The following is a 27,816-nucleotide window of genomic DNA, read 5'->3' as shown; positions in this document are numbered from 1 at the left end:
TCATAGGAAATGTACAGAACAGGTAGGTCTACAGAGACGGCAAGCAGTTTGGTGGTTGCCAGGGGCTGGGGGAGGGGAGGGGAAGTGACAGCTGATGGGGACGGGGTCCCCTTTTGGGGGGTGATGGAAATGTTCTGGAACTAGATAGAGGTGATGGTTGTACAACGTTGTGACTGTGCCACGTCACTGAATCGTTCACTTAAGAAAAGTTTATGTGTGTGTCTTTGAGAGAGAGAGAACAAGCAGGGGAGGGGCAGAGAGAGAGGGAGACACAGAATCCCAAGCAGGCTCCGGGCTGTGAGCCATCAGCACAGAGCCCGACGCGGGGCTCGAACCCACGAACCGTGAGATCGTGACCTGCGCCGAGGTCGGACGCTTCACCCCAGGCGCCCCAGTTGGCTCTGAAGTCTCAACGCCGTACCTGTTGGAGGCGACAAAGTGAGCACGCTGGAGCCTGGAGCCGTCGCCGCCTGGAACGCCCCCCTTTGTTACAGCGACTCCTGTAAACTGCCGTCCATGCAGGCACCGACGATGATGCACTGGGCGGTTGATGCTCCCCAGACGTCTCCCAGCTAGAGGCTTTCCCCCCGTTTTGCAGATGAGGAAACTGAGGCACACCCAGACCTCCCCCGCCCCCCTGCCCACACACGGTCGGTGCCTTGTGTCTTGGGAGGACCAAGTGGGAGGACCATCTGGCCCCGGCTTGGTCCTCGGGATCTGTGTGGGCTCAGGATCCTCACGTGTCCACCGGGATTCAGGACTGACCCGGGGCCCGCTCAGGCCACACCCCTTGCCCATGTGCTCCCATCAGCTGCCAGCCCAGCCCTGCAGGGGAGCTCATTCTGTATCAGGTGGTCTTCAAAGTGTGCAACCTCCCTACAGCTTCCGACTGAGGTGGGTTCCGGGGGAGGAAACTTGAGGCCAGGGAGGTTAAGTCACTCGCACAAAGTCACACGGCCACCGGTGGCCAAGCAGGCTCTAAACCCAGACCTTTTGGCTTCAGAGCCTCATAGCTTCCAAGAGTGCTGTCCTGCTCACAGCCTGGCATACAGTAGGTAGTCAATTAATGTTTGTGGATTGACTAATTGATTTCTCTCAGGACTCACAAGTCCCCATTCCTTTGCCTGGGATGCCCATCCCCATCTTGCAAACTCTTATTCATACGTCAGAGCCCCATTTATAATGCCCTCTCTTTAGGAAGAATCTGACATCCCCCTCTGGGTTCCTCTAGTCCCTTCTGCTAGCTCAGATGTCCATGGAGCCTGGGGCGCCTGTGTCTGGCTTTTTCTCCCCCTGGTGCCGCCTTGCATAGTGCGGGGGGCGGGGTGATGAGGGAACATTAGGGCTAGTATATCTTCCCCACCCATCCGGCCATCTTCCCTTCCTCTCCTCTCCGGCGACGTGAAGGAAATTTCCTGGAGCGGGAAAAGGCTTATTTATTTTATTAGAAAATAAAGTGTTTATTCAAAGAACATTAAAAGTCTGAGGACCCGCGTGAGAATTGGCTGGAGCAGGAGTGACCCTCAGGCTCAGCCAGGCTGGGTGTGGGTCTCCTCTCCGTGGAGTCGGGGGGCGGAGGGGGGGGGGCGCCCAGGGTCCGGCAGGAAGGCGGGGATCAGTCAGCGAGCACCAGGACAGTGCAGAGCTGGGGCCAGCGGTGCCGGTCGGCCTCTGCGGGCTCAGCAGCTCACCAGGTACATCCCTGTGCGGGTGGCACCGTGAGCAGGGAGGAAGAGGGGGGATCCCTTGCCCCTACCCTGGGACCTCCCAATCTTCCTCAAAGCACCCCTGTAATTCACTCTTCCGGGTGCTCCGTGGGCCCCAGCAGCCCCTGTGGTGGCAGGAGAATGGGCTGGGAGCCGCGTGGCAGTGAGGCTTCTGGCCTCCTGCCTTGGGTCCTGGCGAGGACACCCTACGGGGGCCCTTCCTGACCCCTCCCACTGGGGCCCTGCTACCCCTCCCCACTTGTGCCCACCAACCTGGGCCTCCAGGGCCCAACGCCCACCGACCTTCCCAAATGCCCCAACTCCTCCCCCTCCCCCCCCACCCTGGCAGCAGCCGGATGGCGGGGGGGGGGGGGGCATACCTGTGGCAAACCTCCTCTTTACAAGCGACATGCGGTAGCCGCTGCCCACCAACTCCAGGTCCACGCCAGACAGAGTGGCCCCCTCGCTGGTGAACTGGGCGGCCACAGGGCTGGGCGTGCTGGGCCCCGAGCAGGGCTCCCAGCTGGCGGATAGGTGGCCAGAGCCTGGGGAGGCCTGAGGTCAGCTGTGCCCCAGCCTCAGCCCGAGTCGAGTCCTGCTGGGACCTGGGCTCCTCCCGGGCCTTTTGATCTGTGGCCGCCGTCTGCCCCTTCTGACCTCCACTTGTGCCCCGGTACCCTCCTCCTTTGGCCCCGTGGGGCTATGTGTAATTTGCAAAGGAGTTCTGCCTCAGGGCCTTTGTACCTGCTATGCCTGCCTCCCGCCATGTCCCCCCTCACAGCTTTGTCACAGCCCTTTCAAGCTTTCCTTCGTGCCCACGCTCCGCCACCCCGAGCACATCCCCAATTCTCCCCCATTTTCAATAAGCCCCTCCCACCCGAGACCCCCGCGATCTCCTGCACAGCCATAACTCACCCCCTGCTTCAGACACATCTGGAAGCTTCCAAAGGAGCCGCTTCTCCTCCAGATTCCTGGCATCAAGAAAAAGCTTGGTCAGCCCTCTCCCCGAGAGGACACGGGGAGCCCAGGGTCCCAGCTCGGTCACCTCTCAAGCTACACGACCCCGGCAAGCCAGCTCCCCTCTCCCCCACCTCAGTTTCCCCATCTGTAAAATGGGTGTGGGGTATGGAGCAGCTGGTCCCCGGGGACCCCAGGGCCTCGCAGCATCTTTAGATCATACACTCAAGTCCTTTAAGCCTGGCTTCTTTGCGCCAGGTCCTAGCTTTGGCACGAAACAAAGGCAACGCTGCGTGGCGACTAAGAGACCAGGGCAGGGGCGCCAGGGCGGCTCAGTCGGTCAAGCGGCAGACTCTGGCTTTCGGCTCAGGTCGTGGTCTCACGGTTCGTTGAGGTTCGGCCCCAGGTCAGGCTCTGTGCTGATAGCGTGCAGCCTGCTTGGGATTCTCTCTCTCCCTCTCTCTCTGCTCCTCCCCCGCTCGCGCACACGCCCGTGTGCACTCTCTCTCTCAAAAGAAAGAAACTTCCAAAAACATAGCCCAGGGCAGAGAGGGGCTGTCTGGGTTCAAATCCCGGTATGACCTCAGATAAGCGACTCGGCCCCTCTGTGCCTCAGTTCTGCCTCCGTAAGTGGGAATGATGGCAGTCCGCACCTCAAGGGGTTGCTAGCAGCCCTGAGCCGGTCAGCGTGTATGGAGCACGTGGAACACGCCTGACACACAGGGAGCCCTTGGTGTCCAACATTATTATGGCTCAGCGTGTCGTCCTCGGCTCTAAGCAAGGCGAGTGCACACGCAACGGTTGGACCCACGGGGGACCCTTTAGCTGCTGCATCGAGGGGAGGCCCGGGAGGGTCCTGGGCCAGTGCTGAGCCTCCTCCGGCCTCCCTCCCGCACACCCTCACCAGGTGGCGGCTGGCTGTAGGCGGATGTTGGTCACGGGCTCCCCCACGGGCAGCAGGATCTGGACGTTGGTGAGGGGCGTGGGCACGGCCGTGGCGCCGGGCCGGTAGCTGTACTCCACCGACACCTGAGTGAGGGTCCCCCCGCACTGCCAGTGGGCGCTCAGCTGCAGAGGCACAGACTGGGGACCCGGGCGGGAAAACTAGGAGGGGCGAGAACAGGAGACAGCACACAGCTGAGGCCCTCTGGTCCTGCCCCAGCACGTGCTGTTCCACCGGGACCTAACTCAGACCCAGCTCAGCGTCACCGCTGCATAGACCACTCGGTGGGGCCTAATCCTTCTCCCTCAGAGACACCGCAGATCCGGGTCCGCGTGACGCCATGTTTCCAGCAGAGGGCGAGAGAGCGCCCGGTTTCGACAGAGCGGTGGGCAGGTGCTGGTGCAGGGCCCTTGGGACAGGCCCTCTTCTAATTTCCATAATGGTGCCATCTGCACCGCGGCAAACGCCCACCCAGCCACCATTCATTGGCTCCCTCCCTGACTCCCTCCCCTGCTCCCTCTGCTCTCTTTACCCCCCCCCCCCCCCCATTGCCACTGCTTGCTTTCCCTGCCAGCCCAGCCCCTCCCTGCTCCCTCCGTCAGGGCCCATCCACACGGCCCACCTGGTATCTTAGCAACACCACATTGTAGTAGGAGGCAGCTGGGTTCTGCTCCGCCTGGTGCTGCAGGGCCTCAGTCAGAGCCGCCATGTTGAGCCAGAAGTCTTTGGTCTCAGGGTCGCTCTGGGAGGGGTCACTACGGAGACCAGGAATAATCACCCCAACCCCTGGGAGGCCCCTTCCCCAAGGCCCTCGGCATCTGACCTACCCCAAGGGCTTCCTAAAGATGCAGATTCCCTGGCTCACCTTGGGGCCAGTAGAGCATGACCCCCCCCCCCACCCGCCGGGGGGAGGGTGGGGGGGATGGGAAGCAAAGGAGAAAAGAAAAATGAGGTTCAGAAGGGACAGTGATTTGCCCAGGGCCACACAGCAAATCCCAGGAGGCAGAGCAGGAATTCACCGCCAGGGAGCTCCTGGGCCCCCCTGCCTCTGACCCCCCCACTCCTATAGTACCTAAAGAGCAGGTCAGCATTGGGCTGGAAGTGCTCAATGGCGGACGTGTGCACGAGGCGGAAGCTGAGGACAGGTGGGGGTGGGGTCCCGCTGAACACACGCACGATGCCAGCAGGGAAGGTCATGGTCAGTTCCCCAGTTACTCGAGCCAGGCAGCTGAGGTGGGGGGGGTGAGGAGACTGCGTGTTGGCTCAGGGCTCTGGCTGGTACCTCGTCCTCCCCTCTCTCCTGGCTCTGCTGCAGCTTGTGGCCCCCCCAGGCTCCCCAGAAGAAGCAAGGCCCTGACCATGCCCGGCATCCTCACTCCCAGCCTCCCCTCCTTGTGTCCTTGCCTGGACAGCCATCCAGGCACCGGGAAGAAACCACACTGGGCTGAAGAAGGCAGAAACATCCCCTTTCCCTAGTTCTCTTTTCCTCTAGGCCGCCAGGAAGCTCAAAGCAAAACAGTTATAATACGGTCCTCAGCTTGGGTTTCAGGCCTAATACTCTCTCCTATGTGTGGTCTGATCTTTCCTGCTGAGCACTGCTCCCAGATTATTCCTGGCCCCTCAACTCACCCTTAACCCACCCCGCCAAGGGCCTTGCTCCCTTCAGTGTGATGCCCACAGCAGCCTTAGGGGACTTGCTCTCAACTGTGGTTACAGCAAGGCCCGGCCCCTGCTCAAACAGCCTCTGTGGTTCCCACTGCCCTCGGGACAGGGGCCTGGTTGCTTGGCCCGGGGTTCAAGGCCCTTCCGTGGTAAAGCAGGTCAGGAAACACACCGGAAGGCTGTTTCTCCTGGACCCTAGACGCATAGGCCCCAGAGAGTCCTGTTTGTCCCTGTCACTGTCTGTACTCTCCCCGACCACTGCGTACCTGGGGCTATGGCCTCGAAAGTAGGCGTGGACGTATTCGGTGAAGGCTGTAGCCACAGGCAGGGCATCCTGGGAGCCCAAGACCACAGGGCTGGGTCCCCGGGAGACTCCTGGTGGCGGAGGGGAGGGGACAGGGACAGACAGAGTGGGCACAGGTCCCAGGCTCCAGAACCCACCCTCTGCTCGCCGGGCCTCCAACGCATCACTTAGTGACGCCCGAGAAGGGCCCAGGGCCGCCCCCCATACCGTGTCCTGCCTGTGACGAGAAGCTAGGCCGTTCTGAGATGGTGCTGGCGGACGAGGAGCCCAGCGGGGAGGGGCTCAGAGACCGGGACTGGGGAAGGAGACAGGCCGGGCTGCGATCACCCAGGAGCAGTGCCCTGGGGCTGCCCATGCCCCCACCAGAGGCGCCCCCAGCCCCACTCCTGCCGCGCGCCCCCTCACCCTACCAGGTCCCCGTTGCTGCGCGTGAGGGGGCAGGACACCTTCCTGGTGCGGGGTCTCCGGGGCGGGGCTGCCAGACCGTCTCTGGCTGTAAGGTCAGCAGGGGCAGGCATCAGGTCTGGGGAGCAAGCGTTAGACAGACAGAGCTCAGATGCTGCCGTGGGTGTCTCGGGCCGCCCCAGAGAAGGGACTCGGCCCCAGACTGGGAGTCGGGCTTATTCTGGGGACACCCCTTGGGTCTGAGGTCTCGGGGCCGCGGAGAGAATTGCCGGACAGGACTGCAGAGGCCATCCACAACCCCCAGCCTCCCAGACACCAGCCCGACGGGAGGTTACTGGGAGCGCGCGAGCAAGGGCTGGATGCTCAGGAGGCAGGCACAGTCCGGCGGGGGGGGGGGGGGGGGGGGGGGGGGGGGGGGGGACGCGGCAGGCGTTTTCATCCAACATCAGCAGTTCCGTGACCTTCATCCTCTCTGTGAGGATGAGGTAGCCTCCCACCCTGGCCTCTGTCCGAGTCTCACCCATTAAGATTAACTAGTGACTGCATAAAACTCAGCTTCCTCTTGTTTCCCTGCTTCCTCGGTGACCCTTGCCACCCCCCCCCCCACCCCGAGACGTGCTCCTCCCTTCCCCAGGGCTGCTCAGCCGCGCTGCTGACGCCTGGGGCTGCAGCATTCTCCGGGGGGACCGTCCTGGGCACCGTGGGGCGCTGACCAGCCTCCCTGGCCTCCACCCACCGCGGATGTCCCTAGTACCCACCCCCCCTAGTGGTGACAGTCTAATATCACGGGTGACACTGCCAAGTGTCCCCCAGGGGGCAGAACAGGCTTGGGTGAGAGCCCTAATTCCATAGTGCCGCTCAGACCACTCAACTGGACTAGTCTACACCGTGGTCTACACTCACTCTCCTGGGCCCTTCCTTGACCCAGCTCCGAACCGGCTCTTTTCTCTATTCAAGGATGGTGCCAAGCACCCCCGTCACCACTTCTGGGGACCTCATGGGGTCGAAGCCCACAGCCCTCTGACTCAGGCCCCCAGGAGAGCCCATCCCCCACCCCCTTCACTTGCCTCTTCCTCCGACCTGCCCTCTCCCGGGGGGCCTCCCCTCCCGCTTCACACGGCTGTGCCTGGGGTGCCCCAAGCTGGACTCCCCCGAACTCAGGGCCCACGGTCCGCCTGACATCTAAAGGCCCAGTCCCAACACGCCCCGGGCTTCTTCCGCCCCACATTCCCTGCCCCTCCTGTCCCTTCCTGGAAGAACAGCCAGCTGCCCGCAAGCCCTCCTCCCTGACCCTTCTGCTGTCTCAGCCCTGTGCCCTCGCGCCCGCGTCTCCCCACCTCCCTGGACTCCCGTCCCTGGTCTCCAGCTCCCACCCTCGCCCCCCAGGTGGACAGAGGGAGCCTGCGATCTGAGTCAGGTGCCGCTACTCCTCCGCTCACAGCCCCTCTGTGGCCCAGACCTTGCTAGGAGTAAAGCTCACATCACTCCCATCAGGTCCCAGACCCCGCACGGGCCCATCTCCCTGCTGACATCACTCCCTCCTCTCCCACCGCTTCCGGGTCATCACTCTGTTCTGGCCTCACGGCCCACCCCCCAGCCCCCGAGCTGTTCCTCAGAGGGCCTAGGCAGCTACCCACCACAAGGCCTTTGTACAGGATGCGCCCTCTGCTGGGAAGCAACCCCCCCCCCCAACCCCCCACCACATCCCAATGGCTCCTTCCTCACCTCCAACAAATCTCAGCTCAAATGTCACCTCCTCAGGGAGGTTCCAACCTTCGGAGCCCTCACCAGGCACCTGCGACCTCCACTTTGTTAAATGTCTATCTCATTATTGTCCCTGCCAGGGTGAAGGTTCTGGGCTGTGTCCCCAGCCGCCCATTCAGGCCCTGGCCACAGTAGGCGCTCAGTCTTCCCCACCCAGGGCTCTGATGACTCTCAGACTCCTGGACTCACCTCCTCCAGCCACAGCCTCCAGCCCCCAGGGACCCGGGGATGGGGCGAGGGGCTGCGGCGAGTCCGATGCTGGCAGGGGCCGTGTCCCCCTCGACTCGGAGGCCGGTGCCCTATAGCTAGGTGGGCTCTGCGGGGTGCCGGGGCGGGGAACCCAGGAATCCGGGGAGGGGCCAGGCGCCACGTGGGATGGCGAGTCCAGGCCGGAGTCCTCCACATTCTCGGGCGACGAGGAGGAGAAAGGTGAGGGGCTGGAGGTGAAGCCGAGGCTGCTGGAGCCTAGAGGGGGGGTTGGGGGGGGTGGGGGCGCCAGCTCCAGACCCCGCCCACACGGAGGCCCTTTCCTTCCTCCTGCAGGCCACGCCCACGCCGAGGAGGGGCCCACCCCCCTCAGGCCAGGCCCTCTGGTCAGTTCCACCTCCACCGATGCTCCGCCCATCTGCCCATCGTCACCTACACTACCCGCCTTCTCGTCGGCCCCGCCCACCATCTCACTGCCAAGTCTATCTTCTCAGTTGCCTACACAGGACCCCCAAGTGCTCCCTCCAGCCTGTCCCCCGCCAAACCTGCCCTGGCAATGGACCCACCCATCTCGCTAGCCAAGCCTGTGGCCCCGAAGTCCCCACCCCCATCACCTGTAAAGTCTTCGTGGTCGAAGGCCGACTCTAGGGGCGGCCCAAAGAGGTTCTTGGAAAACTGCTCATCTGACTGCAGCTTCTCCGCACAGCTGTGGACCAAGCGGAACACAGGGATGGTTTCTATCCTTTCCATGTCTCCTCCCCTCCTCGGGGCCCGTGCACAGACCGTCCCTGGTCCCAAGCTCTGTGTCCCCAGCCCTCCCTGAGGCCACATCCTGCCGTCTTCAAGGCTGGGCTCAAAACCTCCCACCCCCATCCCAGAGCAGCCTCCCGGGCCTCAACTAAAGCTGCCCGCTGGGATCTCCCACCACACTGCCTGCTTTAGTTTCTTCACAGCCTCTGGAAGTATCCAAGGTGCTCTAACTTGTTTGCTGTTCTTCAAACCCGAGCCACGATGGGGCGCCTGGGTGGCTCAGTGGGTTAAGCGGCTGACTTGGGCTCAGGTCATGATCTCACGGTTCGTGAGTTCCAGCCCCGCGTCGGGCTCTGCGCTGACAGCTCGGAGCCCGGAGCCTGCTTCTGATTCTGTATCTCCCCCTCTCTCTGCCCCTCCCCTGCTCATGTTCTGTGTCTCTCTATCTCTCGATAATAAATAAACGCTTAAAAACAAAACAACAACAACAACAAAACCTGGGCCACGAGAATGTGAATCTGAGAAGGAAGACCTATCTTGGGCATATGTCTCTGAACCCAGAATAGAAGGAGTACACAGCGAGTGCTCAATAAATGCTCGTCAAATGAACGACTAAGTGGTTCCTCAGATACAGCATACCCTCAACTCCCTGCCAGGGTGAGAGGAGGGGAGGCAGAGACACAGGGAGGCAGCAGGGGAAGAGGGGAGAGGAGTCAGGGACAGCCCCCAGCTGCTCATTCATGTTGGCCCAGTGTGTCCCCATCAACCCCCCCCCCCCCCCCCCCCCCCCCCCCCCGCTATAGGACCCACCTGCTGGCTCTTGGGGCAGATCGAGGCCTCTGTGGTTTTCCAGCAGCGTCCCCTATGAGAGATACACCACCTTGAGCCTTCCTGTCACCCTGCCTCCAGTGCCCCCTCTGTCACAGACCAAGAGACTAAGGCTTGGGCCTGTCCAGCCAGCTGTCCAAGGTGATCAGCCAGTCGGGCAGAGAGGGCTTTGCGCCCGAACCAACCTGTCTCAGCTCTCATTTAACTCTCGCAATGACCCCATTTCATAGAAGAAGAGACTGAGGGTCAGAAGGGGTAAGCAGCCTGCTTACACGGCAGGGCTGGGATTCAAAGCCACGCTCATAACTCCAGGCCCAGCCTCCCCTCTTCGTGCTCCTCCCCACACCCGAGACCCCTTCGGAGGCTGCTCACGTGAAGAGTGGCGTTTCATGGTGCCCTGTGGACAAAGTGGGTGGCGTCAGGTCGGGCGCAGCCAGCCAGCCCCACCGGCCCCACCCACGGACACCCTTCCGACGCCTCACCCCTGGGCCGGGAGGAAGGATGAGGCTGCCAGCCGTGGCCCTGAGTTGCGCCGCAGCTGCCTCGGGGCTGCAGGCCGGGGCGCGGGCAGGGGCGGGCTTGATGTGCACGTAGAACTTGCGGGGTTCCTCATCATCGAAGTCCGAGTCGCTGGAGGAAAAGCGAGAGGGCTCCGCCGTGCGTGCACCGCAGTCAAGGGGCCAAGCGGATCCCGACACGGGGGCCATCCACCCCTCCCTGCTCAAACCCTTCAAGGCCCTGCACAATCCGGTCTATCACCACTTGCCACCCCGGCCTCGACACCACGGTTTTGCCCCCAAGTCTTTGCACAGGCACGCCCGGCCCTAACCAGCAAACTCTTGGTCAGAGGCTAAACCCCAACACCGGGGCCCTCTCCTCCAGGAAGCCCCCTTGGCTCTCGCCCTGCCTCTCTTCCTCAGCCCTGAGGATTCTTCGTTTCAATCTGCTTTGTGTACCCTGGAGGGCACCCCCCCCCCCCCCCCCCGCAGGATGTACGCAGAGAGGGTCGCTATTCGCGGAGGGATCACTGCCCCACAGCGCTTTGTCCTTGCTGTGCCCACAGTTGCCGCCAGGGGGCACCAGGAGGATATTGTTCTGGGTCACATCAGGCCGGACAGTGAAACCTTCTTCGTCCACCTCTGGACACGTCTGCGGGGACAGGCAGGGAGTCAGGCTCCCCGCTACCGAACCTCCCGTCTCTCCCTGCCATGGCCCCTCCCACCTCTGGGCCCGGACTCAGACCTAAAAACAGCCCCAGGGGCAGTAACAGTCTTCCCTGGTGCAGGCAGGGGCTTGAGGGAACCGAGTACGCCATGGCGGTAAGACTGAGGGGCACCTTGAAGCTAAGTGGGGACATCAGTCCCTCCCACATGGCTCCACACGCAGCCGGGATGAGATTTAGCCCCCTGAGCTCCAGGCTTGGGGTCCAAGGTGGGATTGAACCCCTCACAGTCGCAGCCCGGTACTCACCCCTGAATCGGGCTCCAGGGAATCTCTGGGGATGGAGAAAGAGATACTGATGTCAGCTCTCCCACCTCACCTGCATGCTCCCGACCCCCCCCCCCCCCCCCGCCCCAACACTAGACATGGTGCCTGGGGGTGGCCCCTGGGCCACGATGTCCTGAGCTGGTCCTCCTGGTGATAGGACCCAGGGGTTGGCCTGGGGCTGGGGGCAGTGAGTCTGGAGTTGGCTGAGCACAAGGTCTCCGCAAACAGCTTGGCAGGGGAGGAACCTGGGGCTACTCTGAGGGGTTGGCTCGAGGAGGTCGGGAATGGAGGGGCTAGCCTCGGCAGGGAACCACCAGGACTGACCTTGACAAGAGGAAGGATTTGGGATTAGGTTGGGGAGTGGCAAATTGAGCTAGCCGGGGACAGAGGTTCCGGGATAGCCTGGGACAGGAATTCTCAGCAGGGGACTTCTGGGATAGCCTGGGAAGGGGGAAGGGATCTCGGGCTAGCCTGGGCCGGGGCTGGGCAGGGGTGCTTCCTCACACAGCTGCAGGGGGCTCCCGCTCCCGCCGGCTCAGTCCTGGGAGGCGAAAGGCCTTGGCTCCCCGCAAACGTTTCATTGCTGAGGACAGATGAGGGGGTGCAGCTGAGCCCTGGGGGTGCCCCCTTCCCATTCAGATCTGCCTCCCGCACCCCCAGCGTCCGTCCAGCCTGGGCATCCAGGCCCAGACGTACTTGCCTTCCTGCAGGGCGGCTGCACTGTATGCCTCAAAATCCAAAGGCCCTGGGATGGAAGAGACGGAGAAACTCAGCCTGGCTGGGAGACCCGGCCCGGGGAAGGGCAGCGAAGCACCCGCGGGCTCACAATGGCACCTGCATCGGAGCTCGAGGCCAGCGGGCATCCAGTGCGCTGAAGCCAAGGGGCTGAGCCAGCCCCAGAGATGGTCATGAGTGGGATGGGCCAGGGGTCCAGGTCCCCCTTGGGGATGCACCGGACGGAGCGATGCCCGAGTTACTTTTTCTACTTCCGGCATTGCTCACAGGCACTTGAGTGGGTCAGGGGATGGACCGTGAGTCTGTACAGGGGACTGAGGCTCAGAGAAGTCAAGACAGACATCCAAGGTCACATAGCAAGTAGTGAGGAACAGACACAAACCCAGATCTGACCCCGACACTTTTGCTCTTCAACTCCTCCCTGACCTCTCATTTGGACATTGTTTTTTCAAATTGGTCCTTTGCTCAACAGTCCTCAATGGCTCCCTTGGGCCCTCAGGGTAAAGTATGAAAGGCTGGGCCTGGCCTTCAAGGTCCCTCTGGTATCTGACTGTAAGAGATTTACACATAAGATGGGCCACGAAGGGGCGCCTGGGTGGCTCAGTCAATTAAGCGTCTGACTTCAGCTCAGGTCATGATCTCACGGTTCGTGAGTTCAAGCCCCATATCCAACACTCAACCGACTGAACCACCCAGGCACCCCTGGGTGTAGATTACTTAAATAAATAAATAAATAAATAAATAAAAATAATAATAATAAAAAGATGGGGCATCAAATACTGTTCCTATGTGGGCTGGGGAGTTAGATTTGTCATCGGCCCGTTTTTCTGATGAGGAAACCGAGGTGCAGGGAGGTTCAGTCTCCTGCCTCTTGAGTCCTGTTCCTTCCCTGTAGTTGTGGCCCCAGAGCTCAATCCCCACGGTGTCCCAACTCACCAGGCTTCTCCCGGCCTGTGCCCTTGCTCTCTGCAAACTTCTTCAGCAGCATCTCCACACTGATGTTCTCTACGTTCTGCTTGAACTCCTCGTGCACCTGGGCCAGGCGGATGAAGCGTGTAACCAGGCACGGCCGGGGCCCTCCTGCCTGGCACCCTTTGCTTCGCTTCCCACCCCTGGGGCCACTCACCTGCCCGATCTGCACATGGGTGTCCTCCACGGAGTGGGCGTAGGAGCCTAGCAGTGCCTTCATGTGCCGCAGGTGGGTCTCCTCCATGGCTTGGAAACGCTGAGCCGGGAGGGGAGGGGCAAACAGGAAGGTGGAGGCCACGAGGAGCGGCCAGGTGACCCAGCCTGACCAATCAGAACGTTCCAACCCCCCTGGCCTCAGTGACTGGGCGGGGAAGAGCCAATGAGAGTCTTCCCTGGGACTTTGGCTAAAACTATGCGAAAAGAGACACTTTCATACCCTGAGTCAATGAGATGGTGGGATCCATGTGGAGGCTGCAGCTGGCCATTTTGCTGCGAGCGGGTGCCACTGCCCCCCCGCAACAAACACACACACCCACGCACACCCAGGAGGGGCATCTCTGCTTGGGAGTGAAGTCCCCAGGGAGAAAAACAGACTCAAAAAGCAGAGAGGCACAACTTTAACACCAGTTGAGTACCTGGATCTAGCCATGCCTGAAGCTCTCCCTGCAAACTTTTCAGTCCCCTGAGCCTTTAATCTTCCTTGTCAGTTTGAATGAAGGTTTCTATCATTTGCAACTTTCTATCACTTGCGGATAGAAAGTCAGAAAAAAAAAAATCCGGTTCCTAATCTTGACATTCCAATCTGCTTTTCACATATTTGAGGAGTTCCAGAGAGGCATAGCGTCTTATAAAAAGGTTACATAGGGGCGCCTGGGTGGCTCAGTCGGGTAAGCGGCCGACTTCAGCTCAGGTCATGATCTCGCGGTCCGTGAGTTCGAGCCCCGCGTCAGGCTCTGTGCTGACAGCTCAGAGCCTGAAGCCTGTTTCCGATTCTGTGTCTCCCTCTCTCTCTGCCTCTCCCCTGTTCATGCTCTCTCTCTCTCTGTCTCAAAAGTAAATAAACGTTAAAAAAAAAATTAAAAAAAAAAAAAAGGTTACATAGCTGGTGAAGAATGGAGACTGGGGCGGAACCCAGGTCTTTCAGCCACCATGAACCATCAGTAGGCTCTTGGCTTCTAAACCCTGCCCTGCCCTGTTCAAAAACCTCATCCGTAACGATAGAAATTGTAATCCCTTCTAGAGAGGTGTCCGTGCACCCAGTACGAGTCTGAAAACATCGCATAGAGTGGCTCATTTAATCTTCACAAAAACTCCGTGAGGCAGGTACTGTTACTGTTCCCAATTTACAGATGGGGAACCCGAGGCACAAAAAGGATTTGGCTTTTGAAATAATAATGCCAACAACAACAACCACCACCGCCACAGCTAACAGTCTCTAGAATTCTATGCCTTTAAACCTGTGATACTAAGGCTCCCGGGAGGCGAGGGTTTCAGAGGTTCTGGACTTCCGACGCCCATAGATCCTGGGCCAAGGGATGTGTGGGTCTCCAAGGCACCGAAGCCTGCTTCTTACCACAGCCGACTCCAGCATCTTCTGCTCAAAGTCTGCGCGGGCTGAGTTGTATTTTTCCACCGAGCGCCTCAGGCTCTCTGCCGCCTTCTTCGTCTTGGTCTCTGCCTAGGAGGCACAGGGAGGGGATGAGGTCGGGAGGGGACAAGCATCCCCTGGGTCTGCAGAGGGCCGACGGCAGCCGGGGACCCGCAGCCGAAGGCCCACCTTGTCCATCTCCTTCTGGCTGGTGCTCTCCCTCCGCAGCCGCTCCTGGTCCATGCAGCGGTTCAGGTAGTTCTCGCGGGACTTGGGCAGGAGCTGGCTGACACCTGCCAGGACCTGCACGGCGTCCAGGGTGCCCACCGCGTCCTCTTTGCACTGCAGGGGGCGGGGGCAGGGGGAGCATGGGTAGGCCCTGAAGCCCCCAGCAGGTGTCCACTGGGAAATTCCAGGCTCTTAAACCCAGGTTCCACCGATTACTTTTTTCTGAGTATTCTATTGCTTTCAAAAGTTTTAACTTTTTTAAATAGGGGAGAGTCACACATAGTTCCTATCTCAGAAAGTTTCACGGGGTGAGCTCAGGGAAAAACCTACCCCTCCCTGATCCCCAGCCTCCCAAGCCTCCGCCTAGGAGTAGATCTGTCTCCAGAAATAATCAGCACATAGACAAGCAGATGTGTTTGTTCTAGGCCATTTTTAAAAAAAATTTTTTTTTCAACATTTATTTATTTTTGGGACAGAGAGAGACAGAGCATGAACGGGGGAGGGGCAGAGAGAGAGGGAGACACAGAATCGGAAACAGGCTCCAGGCTCTGAGCCATCGGCCCAGAGCCTGACGCGGGGCTCGAACTCACGGACCGCGAGATCGTGACCTGGCTGAAGTCGGACGCTTAACCGACTGCGCCACCCAGGCGCCCCTAGGCCATTTTTTAATGACAAGTAGGGGCAACCTCTGTTTAAGTCACAGCTTATTCAGTTTAATAATCTATTCCCAAGGTTATTCTGTATTAGCCCGCAGAAAACTTCCTTGTCCCCCAGTTCCAAAAAAAGAAAGAAAGGAAGAAAGAAAGGAAGAAAGAAAGAAACAAAGAAAGAAAGAAAGAAAGAAAGAAAGAAAGAAAGAAAACTCAGGGTAACACACATAACATAAAATCTATCATGTTAGCCATTTTTAAAAAAAAACATTTCTTTTGGGGGAGGCATTTATTTCTTTCTTTTGAGAGAGAGAGAGCAGGGGAGGAGCAAAGAGAGAGGGGGAGAGAGAGAGAGAATCGCAAGCAGGCTCCACATTGTCAGCACAGAGCCCGATGTGGGGCTCAAACCCACGGACCACGAGAGCATGATCTGGGCTGAAGTCAGACGCTTAACTGACTGAGCCACCCAGGCAGCCCCCCAACTCCCTCTTTGGACAGGAATAGATGCGGCTCTAGGCCAATAAAGCTTTATTTACTGGCACTGAAATCTAAGGGTCATAGAGTTTTCACCTATTATGAAATATTCTTCTTTTGACTCCCCCGCCCTCACCACTTAAGAATGTAAAAACCAGGGGCGCCTGGGTGGCTTAGTCGGTTGGGCATCTGACTTCAGCTCAGGTCGCGGTCTCGCGGTTCACCAGTTCGAGCCCCGCGTCGGGCTCTGTGCTGACAGCTCGGAGCCTGGAGCCTGCTTCTGATTCTGTGCCTCCCTCTCTCTCTGCCCCTCCCCCACTCACACCCTGTCTCTTTCTCTCTCTCTCAAAAATAAATCAGAGCTAAACAAACAGACACATAAAATTAAAAAAAAAAAAAAAAAAAAAAGCACGCGAAATCCATTCTTAGCTCTCAGGCTGTGCAAAACCAGGCTGGTTCTGGTCGGTGTCCCATAGCGTGCAGACCCCTGGTCTAGAATTTTGAGTCTGGAATTTGACCGGGGTCAGGTCTGTGGGACTCTGGGTTTGACGTGGTGGAATCGACTGAATTCACGGAGGAGCACACGCCAGGCGCTGGAGGTTCAAAGCCCCCCCTAAGTTCTGGGGTCCTTCCTGCCACTGTCACCACCCGCCCCGCGCCGACACACACACCTTTTTGTGTATCTTGAGCTGCTCCTCGCCGTAGCGGAGCACGTCCTTGATGAGGTCCTGCAGTTTCCGTGTCAGCTCTAGGTGACAGAGCGCCAGCTTGTCTGAGGAGACGCGGAAGACCTCCCACAGCGGGGCGAAGGTCCTGGAAACAGGTCACACACACCCAGGGTCCGGCGGGGCCCACCCCCCAGGGGCTCCCCTCAAACAGCACCGCCAGCACCCACCGCGCGCCCCAGGCCCTGCTGAGGCAGCTGCACCACAACTAGGAGGCAGGTCTGTGACAGATGGGGAAACTGAGGCATAGGAGGCTCCACAATTCACCCAAGGCTCCTTAGGAAATTGAAACCCAGGCTCTGAGGCCCCCAGCATCCTCACTCTGGACTCCAGGCCCCAGCTGATACTCAAGGGCAGCTAAGGCTCAACTTGCCCAAATCAAGTTCACAGGGCTACATCGGCAGAAGACCTCTTTGGCCTCCCCCCCCCCCCTCGCTCCCCCCCAGAACCTTTGCCCCAGAGCAGCCCCAGGAAATCCTGCAGATGCCAATGGGACCACATCACCTGTGAATCGGACGTGCACCGCCCCCCCACCCTTGTCCAACCTCCCGTCTCATCTGTCCCTCACTCAGACCCTGCAGCCAGCCTCTTTGCTCTTCCTCGAACATGCAAAACCCATGGTTGCCTCAGGACCTTTGCACTGGCTCAGCTGCCCGCCTGGGTCTCTGACCCAGACACCCCTGTAGCTGGCTCCACGCCGCTATCAAGGTCTCAGCTCACGGAACCAAGCCCCCCCCAGAGGAAGCACCTGTCTCACGCTCCCATTTCATCCCCTTCCTAGAGCTGTTCACCCCAGGAAGGGACTTTGTTCATGTTTGTAGTTAACATCTATCTTGCCGCACGCCCTACATGAACGTGGCATGCAGGTGACTGGGGTTTTATCTGTCTTGATCGCTCCTGGGTTTCCAGTACTTAGAATGGTGCCTGGCACACAACAGATAAATACGTGTTGAATGAATGAATGAGGAGGAAGCGAATGAATGATTTATATTCTCCTGTCCAATTAGCCCCTTGCGTGGGGGAGGGTTGACTCCCTATTCTACATATCACTTGTGTGAAGAGATGTCCACCCAAGAGTAGGCCCCTGATACTCCAGGACCCTGCATCCTTGGCGACCCCTGCCTCAGCCAAGGCCCACTCACCCCACGGGGGTCCCGTTACTGGCCAGCTTGGAAAGTTTTGCCATCGCCTTTGAGTAGGTCTCCTCGATGGTGGCCCTGAACAGAATGGAGAAAAGATGCAGAAGGTTCTGGGCGCCCTTGGGAGACGCTCCATCCCCTTGGGCCTCAGTTTCCTCATTCAGACAGCTGCGCAGTAGCTCTCAAGGAGGATGGTATAGTCCCCTGCTGGGAGGAGGCATTTTGGAAAGTCACGGGCGAGGTTAAGTAATATGCTTTACTAACGACAGCAGGAGTAACAGCAGTAACAGCATCAGATAAAAAAATTTTTGAGCACATACTACAAATGCTTTATATGCTTCATCTTGTTTAACTGCGGGAGATGAACTTCCATTACCTTTTTCCCTCTGGACAGACACCGCTAATGCCTACCTAATCTCCACTCACATTTTTGTCCAGGTTAACAGAACCTCGATTTTGTTTGGGGCCACAATATGCCCCGTGAAAACCAACTACCCATGGGCTCATTTTTTGATAGAGGCACCCAGAGGGTACCACGGGCAATCGTGGATGGGTCCGGGAGGGCTCTCTAAATAAAGAGTGGCCCCTGTCCTAGACAGCGCAGACAGGTCTCGCTAGACGGCCACAAAGAGAAAAACCTGGTTATAATCTTTTGAACTCTGCCCGGATTCAACGCGCATTCAGCTAGCGAGTGGCCGGGGGGCAGAAGGCTGCCTTGCAATTTCAATGTATTATGTTTTCTGGGATATAGATGTCGGAGCATGAGCATTTCCATGACGAAATGTCGATTATTTCCTCATACGTGTGTTTTATCATATTCAGGGCATGAGACTGAGTTTTCAGAATTCCCCTTGTAAGTAGGTCATATCACCGTCTCTTCAGGAGGAGGCGTCAGAAACCTGGGAATTGTTGACAAGCGGGCACAGGGCTGACAGTGTTGAGAACCGCTGGTTTCCAGGGCGTTCGAGCAGGTTGGGCAGGGTGTGGAATGGAGGCGGTGGGACGGCCCGGGGAGAGGTGGGGCGGAGCCAGGGCGGGGCCACGAGGCAGGCGGGGCTGACTGGGCTGCGGGGCGTGGCCAGGTGCGGACCGAGCCTAGGGATCCTCACCTCTCCCGGATGAAGTCGGCCAGCTCCTTGGTGGAGATGGGCCCCTGCTTCACGCTGTGGTACAGGACCTCAAAGCCATGGTTCTTTTCACCCTGCAGGGGATGGACGTGGAGACTGAGAAAAGGGGTGGAGGAGGCATCAAAGGTTGCCTAGCAACGGGGGCGTGGCCGGAGGAGCCAACCAGCGGAAGCCCAACCCCTTGGCGGCGGGGATTGCTTCAGGCCTGAGCCAATCAGCCTGCTGTCTATCCCCTTGGGGGCCTTGAGAGAAAGAGAGGGGAGAGAAAGAGAGAGAACGAACCAGTAGAGGAGGGGCAGAGAGAGAGAGAGAGAGAGAGAGGGAGACAGAGGATCAGAGGATCCGGAGAGAGAGAGAGGGAGACAGAGGATCAGAGGATCCGGAGCGGGTTCTGTACTGACAGCAGAGGGCCCAGTGTGGGGCTCGAACTCATTGAACCATGAGATCATGACCTGAGCTGAAGACAGAAGCCTAACCAACTGAGCCACCCAGGTGCCCCTCATTTTTTAAAGTTTCTTTATTTATTTTGAGAGAGAGGGGCGGGGGCAGAGAGAGAGGGAGAGTAAGAGAATCCCAAGCAGGCTCCACACTGTCAGCACGAAGCCCAACGCGGGACTTGAGCCCGTGAACGGTGAGATCATGACCTGAGCTGAAACCAAGAGTTGGACGCTTGACCGACTGAGCCACTCAGGCGCCCCTCAAAATTGGCTTTCCAATCTCATCCCCCAGCTTCTTCCTCTTGGCCTCGCCAGAAAAATGGCAAACAGTGCAAAGACATACCGTGCCTTCCTACCACTGTCCCTTTGCCTGGGCTGTTCCAGCCTACCAGGGTGCCTCTCTTCCCATCCGTCCAAATCCTTCCGCGCCTGTCAAGGATCCGTTCCAGGCCCACCCTCTTCAGACGCTCACTTCCCTGAATGTTCAGTGGTGCTCCCTCCTGCTTCCCAGGGATGTGTCTCAGAGCCTCCTTTTGTGCCCTGGGTCACTCTGAGCTAGTAACTTCACCTCTCTGGGCCTCCGTTTCCTCATCTGACAAATGGGGACAAGGACAGCACCCACCTCCCACAGGTCTCGGTGGGATGAGGCTCGCAGCGTGCTGAACACAGGGCTTCCTGCACGGTGGGGAGGGCTCAGCAAACAGGCCCAGCAGCCCCCACCCCCACCCCACCCCCGCCCCACCCAGGGGATCCTCGAGTAAGGCTGCACCAGGCACCGCTGCCCAGGCCAGCATCTGGGGCTGACTTGCAGCCAACCACTGGCCCGTTTCCCAGACCTGGCAAGGCCCCCAGTGGTATCTGCCTCTCTCAGGCTGTGCTGGCAGTGAGGGTCCTAGGAGGGGGTGTCTTGGGCCTGTGTCTCTTATCAGAACCTCTCTGGACTCGTCTTGCCCCCGGGCCAACCCCAGAGGGATCTTTCTAACACAGCTTGATGATGTCCCTCTCCTGCTCACACTTCCCTCATGGCTCCCCAGTGCCCTCTATGCCTCCAGCCCTGCCTTGGCCCAGTGGGACCAGGGCTTCCCTCTCTGGCTTGATCTCCCCTGACTGGAGGAGCCTCCTTCAGGCCAGAGACACCCAGCAAAGAGCCACCAATACAGACAATTGATTAAAAGAAACCTTGCCAGTGAAAGACATCCCAGGGTACTCCCTGAATCCTCTTGGGAGGCAGGAATTATATCCCCTTTCCCAGATGGGAAAGCTGAAGCCTGGAGACACAAAGTCACTTGCCCAAGGGCTCCCAGCAGAGCCCTGATCAAATCCTGAACTCAAAGCCCTTATCCACTCTGCACCAGGCTATCTTTGGGTGGGGAGTGCATCGGGGGTGGCTTCTATTTTCTCTCTGCTGATCTGGATTTTCTGCAGCAAGCTTGCATGCCTCATGCAATTAAAAAGAATTTAAAATAAATGTAGGTGCCTCATGCCATTAAGTGGAATTTAAAATACATGTAGGTGCCGCTGTCAGGGTTCCAAAACGTGGGCAACAACTGATCGGCAAACAGTCAACCTCCTTACATAGAGGCACCAACAGGGGCTCAGAGAGGAGCGGGGCCCCTTGCTGGGGTCACATAGCTATTCAGAGACAAATCCGGGGAATCTGACCCTTGGGGAGCCGGTGGAGGTCAGGCCCCCTCCCCCCTCTGCCCCCTCCCCCCACTCCCTCCCAGCAGGTGGCAAGGGGGTGAGGCCCCTTTAAGAAAGCAAGTGGCAGTAAGAGGAGCCCCAGCTGGGGAGGGGAAAGGGAGGGAGAAGGCCTGTTGCCAGGGGCAACCAGTTACCTAGCAACAAGCTTCCTCTGGCAAGCTCAGGGCGTGCAACTGGGGAAGGGGCTTTCTGCCCTGGTCCTTCCTAGATTCTTCTGTTCATGCATTCCCTGTGGCTTCCCAGTAGCCCGGCCCTGGAAGAGGAGTCCTTGTGCCCTCAACTAGTCAACCTTGTCACGCTTCTGGGCTTTTGCTCAGGCTGTTCCCCCTGCCTGGCATGCCTTTCTTACATTCTGGAAAATCTCAGCCCTCCAAGCCCACGGGAAACATGGCTCTCAGCCCTCCTCTGGTTGCCCCCAAGTCGGGGGGGCCCAGCCGTGACCCTGAAGGGCTGCGGATCTCTGGCTGGCTCTATGATTCCCAGACTGGGGGCTTCTTGGGGTCAGAGCCAGGATGCAGCCTCTTGGGGGCCTCCTCAGGTTCCACAGGAGGTTGGGTGTGGAGTAATGGTGGAAGGGAGGGAGGGAGCAAATGAATGAATGAAAACAACTTTGTCTCTCTGGCCCCCTTGGGTCACAGTATGTGGTCCCCAGCCCGGAAGGCACAGGGCTGAGGGGGGCCACTAGGGGCCAAGTCAAGAAACCCCCCAACTCTCCAGGGTGGGAAAGACATGGAAATTCCCTGGCTGAAATGACCCTGGATCCTGGAAGTTCAGTCCGGCGCTGGGTTTGAGCCCCGACTCTGCACTTTCTCACTAGGCAACTTTAGGAAAGAGAATCCTACTCTGGGCCTTAGTCTCCCTGCTGAAGCTGGGACTTGTCCAAGGTCACAAGGTCCGTGAGGTCTGAGGGTATAGATTCATATCCAGCCTGACTCCTCCCACATTAACTTCGACACCTTGCAGACCCTCCACCTGTCCAAGGCTCTGCCCATAGGCCGCCACATACCCCCAGCTCTGTAAAAGTCCCCACAGCCCTTCCAGGAGCCCCCATCAAAATAAAAGTACATCTTACTTACCCAAAAATGCTCCCCAAAATACGACATCCTGATGGCCTCTGTGGAGACCCCCGCAGGTTCCTGTTTAGTGCCTGTCCAAAGAGAGGCAAATTTGAGCTACAAAGCCATGGCCAGCTTGGGCCTAAGAGGGGAAATTCCAACTATCCTCCCTGTGGAAGAGGAAGAGAAAGGATGGAGGAGGAACCAAAAGCCCCAAGGCTGGCATGCCAGGGCCCCTGAGATGATTCATCCCCAGGCCTGGCCCAAAGTAGCCCCCATTCTAGCGGGGACAGATCAGGATGTAGATGTCCCAAGTCCTGTGCAGTCAGAGCTGGACTAGATAGAAGGATAGGGGCTGGGGAGCTTGGTCTAGAGGGAAAGGCACAAGAGTAGGGGTTTTTAAGCACAAATAGGAGTTCACTGGGGGGCTGGAATACTGGATGAGCCCCTCAGCCCGAGCAGAAAACCTCAGGGCCATTTCACAGATGGAAAAACTGAGCCCCCCACACCCCCCCCCCCCGCCCCCTGCAGAGGGAAGCCACTTGCCAAGGTCACACAGCCAGGAAATGACAGATTTTCACCCTGGGCCAGCTGAATCGAGACCTGAGCACTCAGCTCCACGCTGGGCCGCTCCTGTTGGAAAGGGTCTGCTGAGAAATGGACACTGGGACTGTGATCAGCCACATGGGGGCTGGGGTCCCTGAAGTGTCCCCAAGGACCCCTGGGGGTCTCCCAAATCCCTCTACACCAGTCCGCATCTCATGCACGCTCTGGAATGGAGAGCTCACCCCTCACCATGATGACCCAGCCGGCAGTGGGGCCCCCATGAGTCCCAAGCCCGACTCCCAGAAGCCACTGTTCACCTGGTGTCTGAGTCACTATCCAGCTCTGTGCCTCAGTTTCCCCATCTGCAAAACAAGAGGGAATGCCTAGAAGGGGTCTTGTTGGGGAAACCCAGGCCTCCCCGCAGAGGGGGGCTGGGCCAAGCTGCCTGGCAAAGGAGGGACACTTGGTGTCCTTGGCACGTTCTCGACGCTGGGCTTGTCACAGGAGCCCGCAGGCCTCATCCATAATTCATGACCCCTCGGGCAGCTCAGCAGCAGCTGGGAGCCTAGGAGGCACAGTGGCAGCAGGGACAGGGCTGGTGACCACAAAAGGGAAAGCTCCTTGGGCCTCACTGGGAAAGGACCAAGCAAGGACCTTGGACAAGGCTGCCTTCATCGAGCCTCAGTTTAGCTAATCTTAAAAGTGAGTTTAATTTGAACCATTGTCGTCTAGCCCCAGGTCCTTTGACTTCTCTAAGTCACCCAGCACCTACCATGTACCCATGTGGCCAGGGCAATGCAAGGGTCCACGAGAGGGACCCGAGGTCTGGGTCCTGGGTCTGGTCCCTGAGGAGCCCCCAGCCTAGGGGTGTAGAGCCAGACGCACCAGTCCTGCAGGATCAGGGCTGGGCCAAACGTCAGAAGGGACTGTGGGAGCCTGGACTGAAGGAGGGGGCCATGGGAGGTGGGAGGTTAAAGCATGGATAGGAGTTCACCAGGCAAAACATTATTCCGTTCAGCAAATATTCCCGGGGCGCCTGGGTGGCTCAGTTGGTTAAGCGCCGGACTCTTGGTTTTGGCTTAGGTCACGATCTTCGCGGCTTGGTGGGTTCGAGGCCCCTATTGGGCTCTGTGCTGGTAGCACGGAGCCTGCTTGGGATTTTCTCTCTCTCTCTCTCTCTCTCTCTCTCTCTCTCTCCCTCTCTGTTTCTCTCTGCCCCTACCCCGCTCATGCTGTCTCTGTCTCTCTCAAAATAAATAAGTCAACTTAAAAATACGTGTATTAAAAAAATATTTACTTCCAACAGCCAACCTGTGCCGGGTGATGCTGGGGACCTTGAGAAACCCTAGTCACTGTGCCCTCCCAGAGGAAACCCAGTCTGGTCCGGAGCTAGGCTGACCTCCCAAGGGGGAAAAGCCCTAAATTCCCATCTCATTTCTTCATTCCTGACCACGATTTGGACCCGGAGTATCTCCAGATCCCTTAGGGCTGAGCTGAGTGATATGGGAGCCACTAACCTCACGTGGCAAGTGAATTTTAAACGAAGTGCAATGAAATACAATGAACGCCCCCCCCCGCCCCCCCCCCCATCATCCCAGCTCCTTGGAGCCAACCTTGCTTCCAGGGCTGGTGGCCACCATATCGGACAGCACAGAGAGAGAAAGTTCTGTTAGAAGATGCTGCTTAGAGGATCCTAGGAGCCCCCGGGCCCAAGTTCCTCAGAAACTGAGAATCTCAACTGTTTTCACAGCTCGGATTAGATTGCCCCTCCCCCCACAACGCGCCGAGAGCCAGTATGTTTGTGGGTCGGTACCCAGCTCCCCCCCCCACCCCCCCGACAGGTACCCGTTCATTCAGCCTTCACAGCCACACCATGGGGCTCCACCCCAGCTTTACAGATGAGGAAACTGAGCCACAGAGAAAGAACTCACTGTCCCGAGGTCCCTGTGATTTTGTCCCTGGCCTGCCTGCCAAAGAACTCTCGTTTGGAACCACCGCATGCGGCTCTGGGGGTCCGTGTCCCCCCCCTACTGCCCCACAGCCAGGCCCACCACTCCGAACCGTAATGGGGGGCAGAGGGGCAGAGCGAAAGGTGGCCGCCACGCAAGCTCCTGCCCGGCCCAGGAAGTGACACCTGCTGCTTCTCCAGAAACCCCAGGCCAGGCAGAGCCCCCCCCACCCCAACTTCTGTTCCTGAGGGGGGCAATGGGGACCTCCTGGCAGGGCTCGAACTCACCAGACAGAGCAGCGAGCGGGGCTGGGGGCCCCCCGACAGACAGGGTGGGCACCAGGAGATAGCCACGCGGGCCCCTGCCACTTCCGTCAGTCAGCACCAAGCCCCAAGGAGGCCTGTGTGCCTGGGGGACAGGAAGCTTACCCTGCCCCGCCTACCTCCCAACCGCCACCTCACCTCCCCCACCAGACCAGCACCCCTGGGACCTCCCTGGAACTGGGCCGGCCGAGGACGGGTAAACTGAGGTACCTGAACCTGGGGCCCCACGGCTGGGGCTGTTATTACCCAACAAATAACAATCATGACAACAATGGTGAAATAACAGCATGCCCTAAATTGCATCTGTCCTGGGCTCAGCTTTCCACATCTCCCCATCCTGAGGTGGGCTAATGATGCCTGCTTTGCAGAGGGGAAACCAAGGCTCAGAGAGGGGGGGGAGACCACATGCTCGTGTTTGTACAGCCGAGGCTCAAACGCAGGGCTGCGTGACAACTTTCACGGGCCCCTTCCCCTAGCAAAAAAAAAAAAAAAAAAAAGAATTTAAACTACATGTTACGATTGCATTGGCACAGAAATGCATATATTAATATTACATGTTAAAATGTCTTCTTTGACCCCAAAGCTCATCTTCTTCCCTTCTGATTTTGAAAGAGCTTAAGACACTTCCACGGACCTCTCAAAGTATCGTGTCTGAGACACGGTGGCCTCTGTATCTGATGGAGAAAAGAGGTCCATAGCACCAGGGCAAAGCCCAACGATGGACAGGGACTTGCCCAAGGTCACACAGCAGGCTGTCAGTTGACCGGGATGCCCCCATCCTCTGGCTGCCTGGAGGAGAGAACAGAGCCTGTCTGACGCCTGCCCCAGGAGCTGCCAGCACCAATTCCCCCCAAAACCTGGGGCTCTGCACTGGGTCGAGCATGTGAGCAGACCCAGGAGCAGATAAAAAAAAGACAGGAATAGAGTCAGCAAAGAAGGCAGGGCTCACTAACTCTAAGCCACCTGTCCAAAGCCCCTGACCTCCTGCTGTGACCTTGGGCCTACCCTGACCTCTGGGCCTCCAGGGTCCTATGGAAGAGGCTCTGACATTTTGCTCCCCGCAGACTCCAGTTCTGTACCCAGTAGGGCCCGTTTGGGGTTTTTGTCTTCCTTTCCTGTGACTGGCCTCTTGGCCCTGCTGTTTCAATGACCATCTTCTGTCATGAACTTCCTCCCTTCCAGGCCCAGCCACCAGTGACCTTTGCACAATCCGGGTTGATTCTCGCTTCAAGGCGGTGTCTCAGCGTGGCCATTACCCCGCTGGGGAAACTGAGGCACGCGCCCCATGTCATACGGCGCCCAAACTGTCAGGCTCAGGAAGTTTTCAGTCCTCCCCACTAGTCTCTTCCCTCTTTGTCATCTATTTGGCAAACACCTATTGAGCACCAACTGTGTACCTGGCTGCCGGGCTCTAGAGACACAGCAGGCAACACCCTTGAAGACTCTCCTCTCTCCTCCCTGCTCCCAGGCAGCTGTGACCCCATTTATGATCACTAATTTTGTAATAGTATTATAATGACCATGTCTGTATTTACAGTGCTCCCATCTTCCCACGTCTCTTATGATCTTCCAAGGGGGATTCAGCCCATTTCACAGAAGAACACGCCAAGTCCTGGGGCGGGGGTGGGGGTGGGGGGAGAATCGAACTTAAACCTGGGGGTGTTGGACTCCCGGGCCCACACTCACCCCTGTGTCCACTGCAGAGACAAGAGATGGGCTGGCCTGGTGCCTCCCACCTCCTCCTACCCAGGACCCCACCCAGGAACTGGCTTACCCCTGGCGTGGGCGACAATATGTGGGTCAGGGTGTGCCCCAGGCAGTCCCACCGGTAAGACCAGGGTGGTGGAGCCCCTGTTCCAATGATCGCAGCTTGGTAATATATTTTACCGTCCGGCAGAATAGCCCTTCCGGCAATGCCAGAGTGACCACGAATCCATTCTGCGGTGCAGTAAACTGAGGCTCAGAGGCCGGCAAGGCATGTCAGGGGGTCTCCCAACCCACTGCCCTCTCACCCCCAAACCACTGACATCTTAAGCAAAAGGGGAAGCTCTAGTTTGGCTAATGATGGAGTGTGTGGGTTTCAGAATCTGTGGAATACAGCCTCTGAAGCCCTCAGCCCCATTTTCAAAGGAGAAAACCAAGGCTCAGGAAGGTGCTGTCACCTGCCCAAGGTCACCAGTGAGGCAGGTCCATCAAAGCTGCCTCCTGGTCCCCACTGCGGCTGGGGCAGGCAACTCCCAGATTTGAGGCAGATGGAGGGGCCGCCCACCCCACAACCCTCCTCCGCACCCCACTCACAGTCAGCCTCCGGCAAGATCCTAATTTACCTCGATTTATTTTAATCTCCAGAACAGATGCTGGCTGCCCACCCCCCACTGAGACAGGGACCACCCCCAAGTCCGTGCTCCAGCCCCTTCCAGGCCTTGCCTGGCCAGTCCCCATGCTGACCCCTCCCCAGAATTCCAACTTTGGGGGGATCCCTGCAGAGGATGCCCGTGAAACGCCCCCCACCTCATCCTTGCGGTAGAGGGCTGGGATAGAACAGTCCAGGGGAGGGGCCCGGGGACCACCCCCCACCCCCCAGCTCCTCCTCCAGGCAGATCAGGGTTCACAGTGGAGAAAAAAGGGAAGGGGGTTCTTCATCTCTGTCCTCAGGGGTCTGCAGACCAGAGCTGGGAAGAGGGAAATTGAGAGTGGTCTCCACTTCGGCTGTCCTGGGTCCCAGGCTGGAGGGAGAGCGGCGCCCCCATCTTTGCAGCCCTGGAACCTGCACCCAAATCCAGGCTTAGAATAAAGAGATTTGGGGAGGGGTCTCACGTGATAGCCGCCCTCCTGCACGCTCCGATTCTAGGCCAGGAGACGGGGGAATTGGAGAAGGGTCCCTATCTCCCTCCAAAGACCCCCGATTATGGCCGCTGGGAGGCCGGGCGCCCACCGCGCAGCCCCCAACCCCCAATTTCGCCATCCCTCATGCCCTGCCGCGCCTTTGCCCCCAGTGGCTTCCTGGGCTACTGGGCGCGGTACGCATGAGGGAGTGCGCGGGCCAGGGGATTCGAGGGGTCCCGAGGACTGCACTCACCTCCCGAGCTCTGGCCGAGCCCCGCGCCCGCCGCCACCTGCGGCTCGGTCTCTGACACCCGAGCCCGCCCCGCC

General features: G+C 58.8%; 1 protein-coding gene across 5 annotated transcripts; it reads right to left on the bottom strand.

The window, feature by feature from the left end:
- Window positions 1-1,427: 1,427 nt before the first annotated feature.
- Window positions 1,428-27,816, bottom strand: FCHO1 (FCH and mu domain containing endocytic adaptor 1). 5 transcript variants are annotated; one of them, XM_043586980.1, is made up of 29 exons: window positions 27,743-27,805; window positions 22,709-22,753; window positions 22,392-22,478; window positions 21,867-21,937; window positions 18,632-18,723; window positions 17,526-17,600; window positions 16,330-16,471; window positions 14,496-14,648; window positions 14,292-14,396; window positions 12,876-12,974; window positions 12,686-12,782; window positions 11,715-11,759; window positions 11,519-11,597; window positions 10,997-11,021; window positions 10,618-10,675; window positions 10,009-10,187; window positions 9,899-9,923; window positions 9,509-9,560; window positions 8,563-8,654; window positions 7,931-8,206; window positions 5,983-6,095; window positions 5,780-5,867; window positions 5,535-5,643; window positions 4,679-4,834; window positions 4,229-4,361; window positions 3,568-3,767; window positions 2,622-2,677; window positions 2,087-2,251; window positions 1,428-1,702 (listed from the first exon to the last, which is right to left on the bottom strand). In XM_043586980.1, the coding sequence occupies exons 4-29, from the start codon at window positions 21,891-21,893 to the stop codon at window positions 1,680-1,682; spliced, it is 2,664 nt and encodes an 887-aa protein (XP_043442915.1). In that variant the 5' UTR covers window positions 21,894-21,937; window positions 22,392-22,478; window positions 22,709-22,753; window positions 27,743-27,805; the 3' UTR covers window positions 1,428-1,679. The 5 variants fall into 5 exon arrangements, with proteins under 5 accessions (XP_043442915.1, XP_043442916.1, XP_043442919.1 ...); XM_043586981.1 differs by lacking the exon at window positions 27,743-27,805 and adding an exon at window positions 24,628-24,685; XM_043586984.1 differs by lacking the exon at window positions 22,392-22,478 and having other exon boundaries at window positions 27,743-27,816.

Source organism: Prionailurus bengalensis, chromosome A2, assembly GCF_016509475.1.
Source record: "Prionailurus bengalensis isolate Pbe53 chromosome A2, Fcat_Pben_1.1_paternal_pri, whole genome shotgun sequence".
Classification (NCBI taxonomy): domain Eukaryota; kingdom Metazoa; phylum Chordata; class Mammalia; order Carnivora; family Felidae; genus Prionailurus; species Prionailurus bengalensis.
The sequence above is the reverse complement of the archived record's forward strand: the minus strand, read 5'-3'. Positions and strand labels throughout refer to the sequence as shown.

Coding starts and splice junctions, on each gene's coding strand:
- FCHO1 (XM_043586984.1), bottom strand. CDS start 21,893: ATGTCGTATTTTGGGGAGCATTTTTGG. Junction 18,724..21,866: donor ATTTTGGGGAGCATTTTTGG/GTAAGTAAGATG, acceptor CATCCCCTGCAG/GGTGAAAAGAACCATGGCTT. Junction 14,397..14,495: donor GCCAGAAGGAGATGGACAAG/GTGGGCCTTCGG, acceptor TGTGCCTCCTAG/GCAGAGACCAAGACGAAGAA.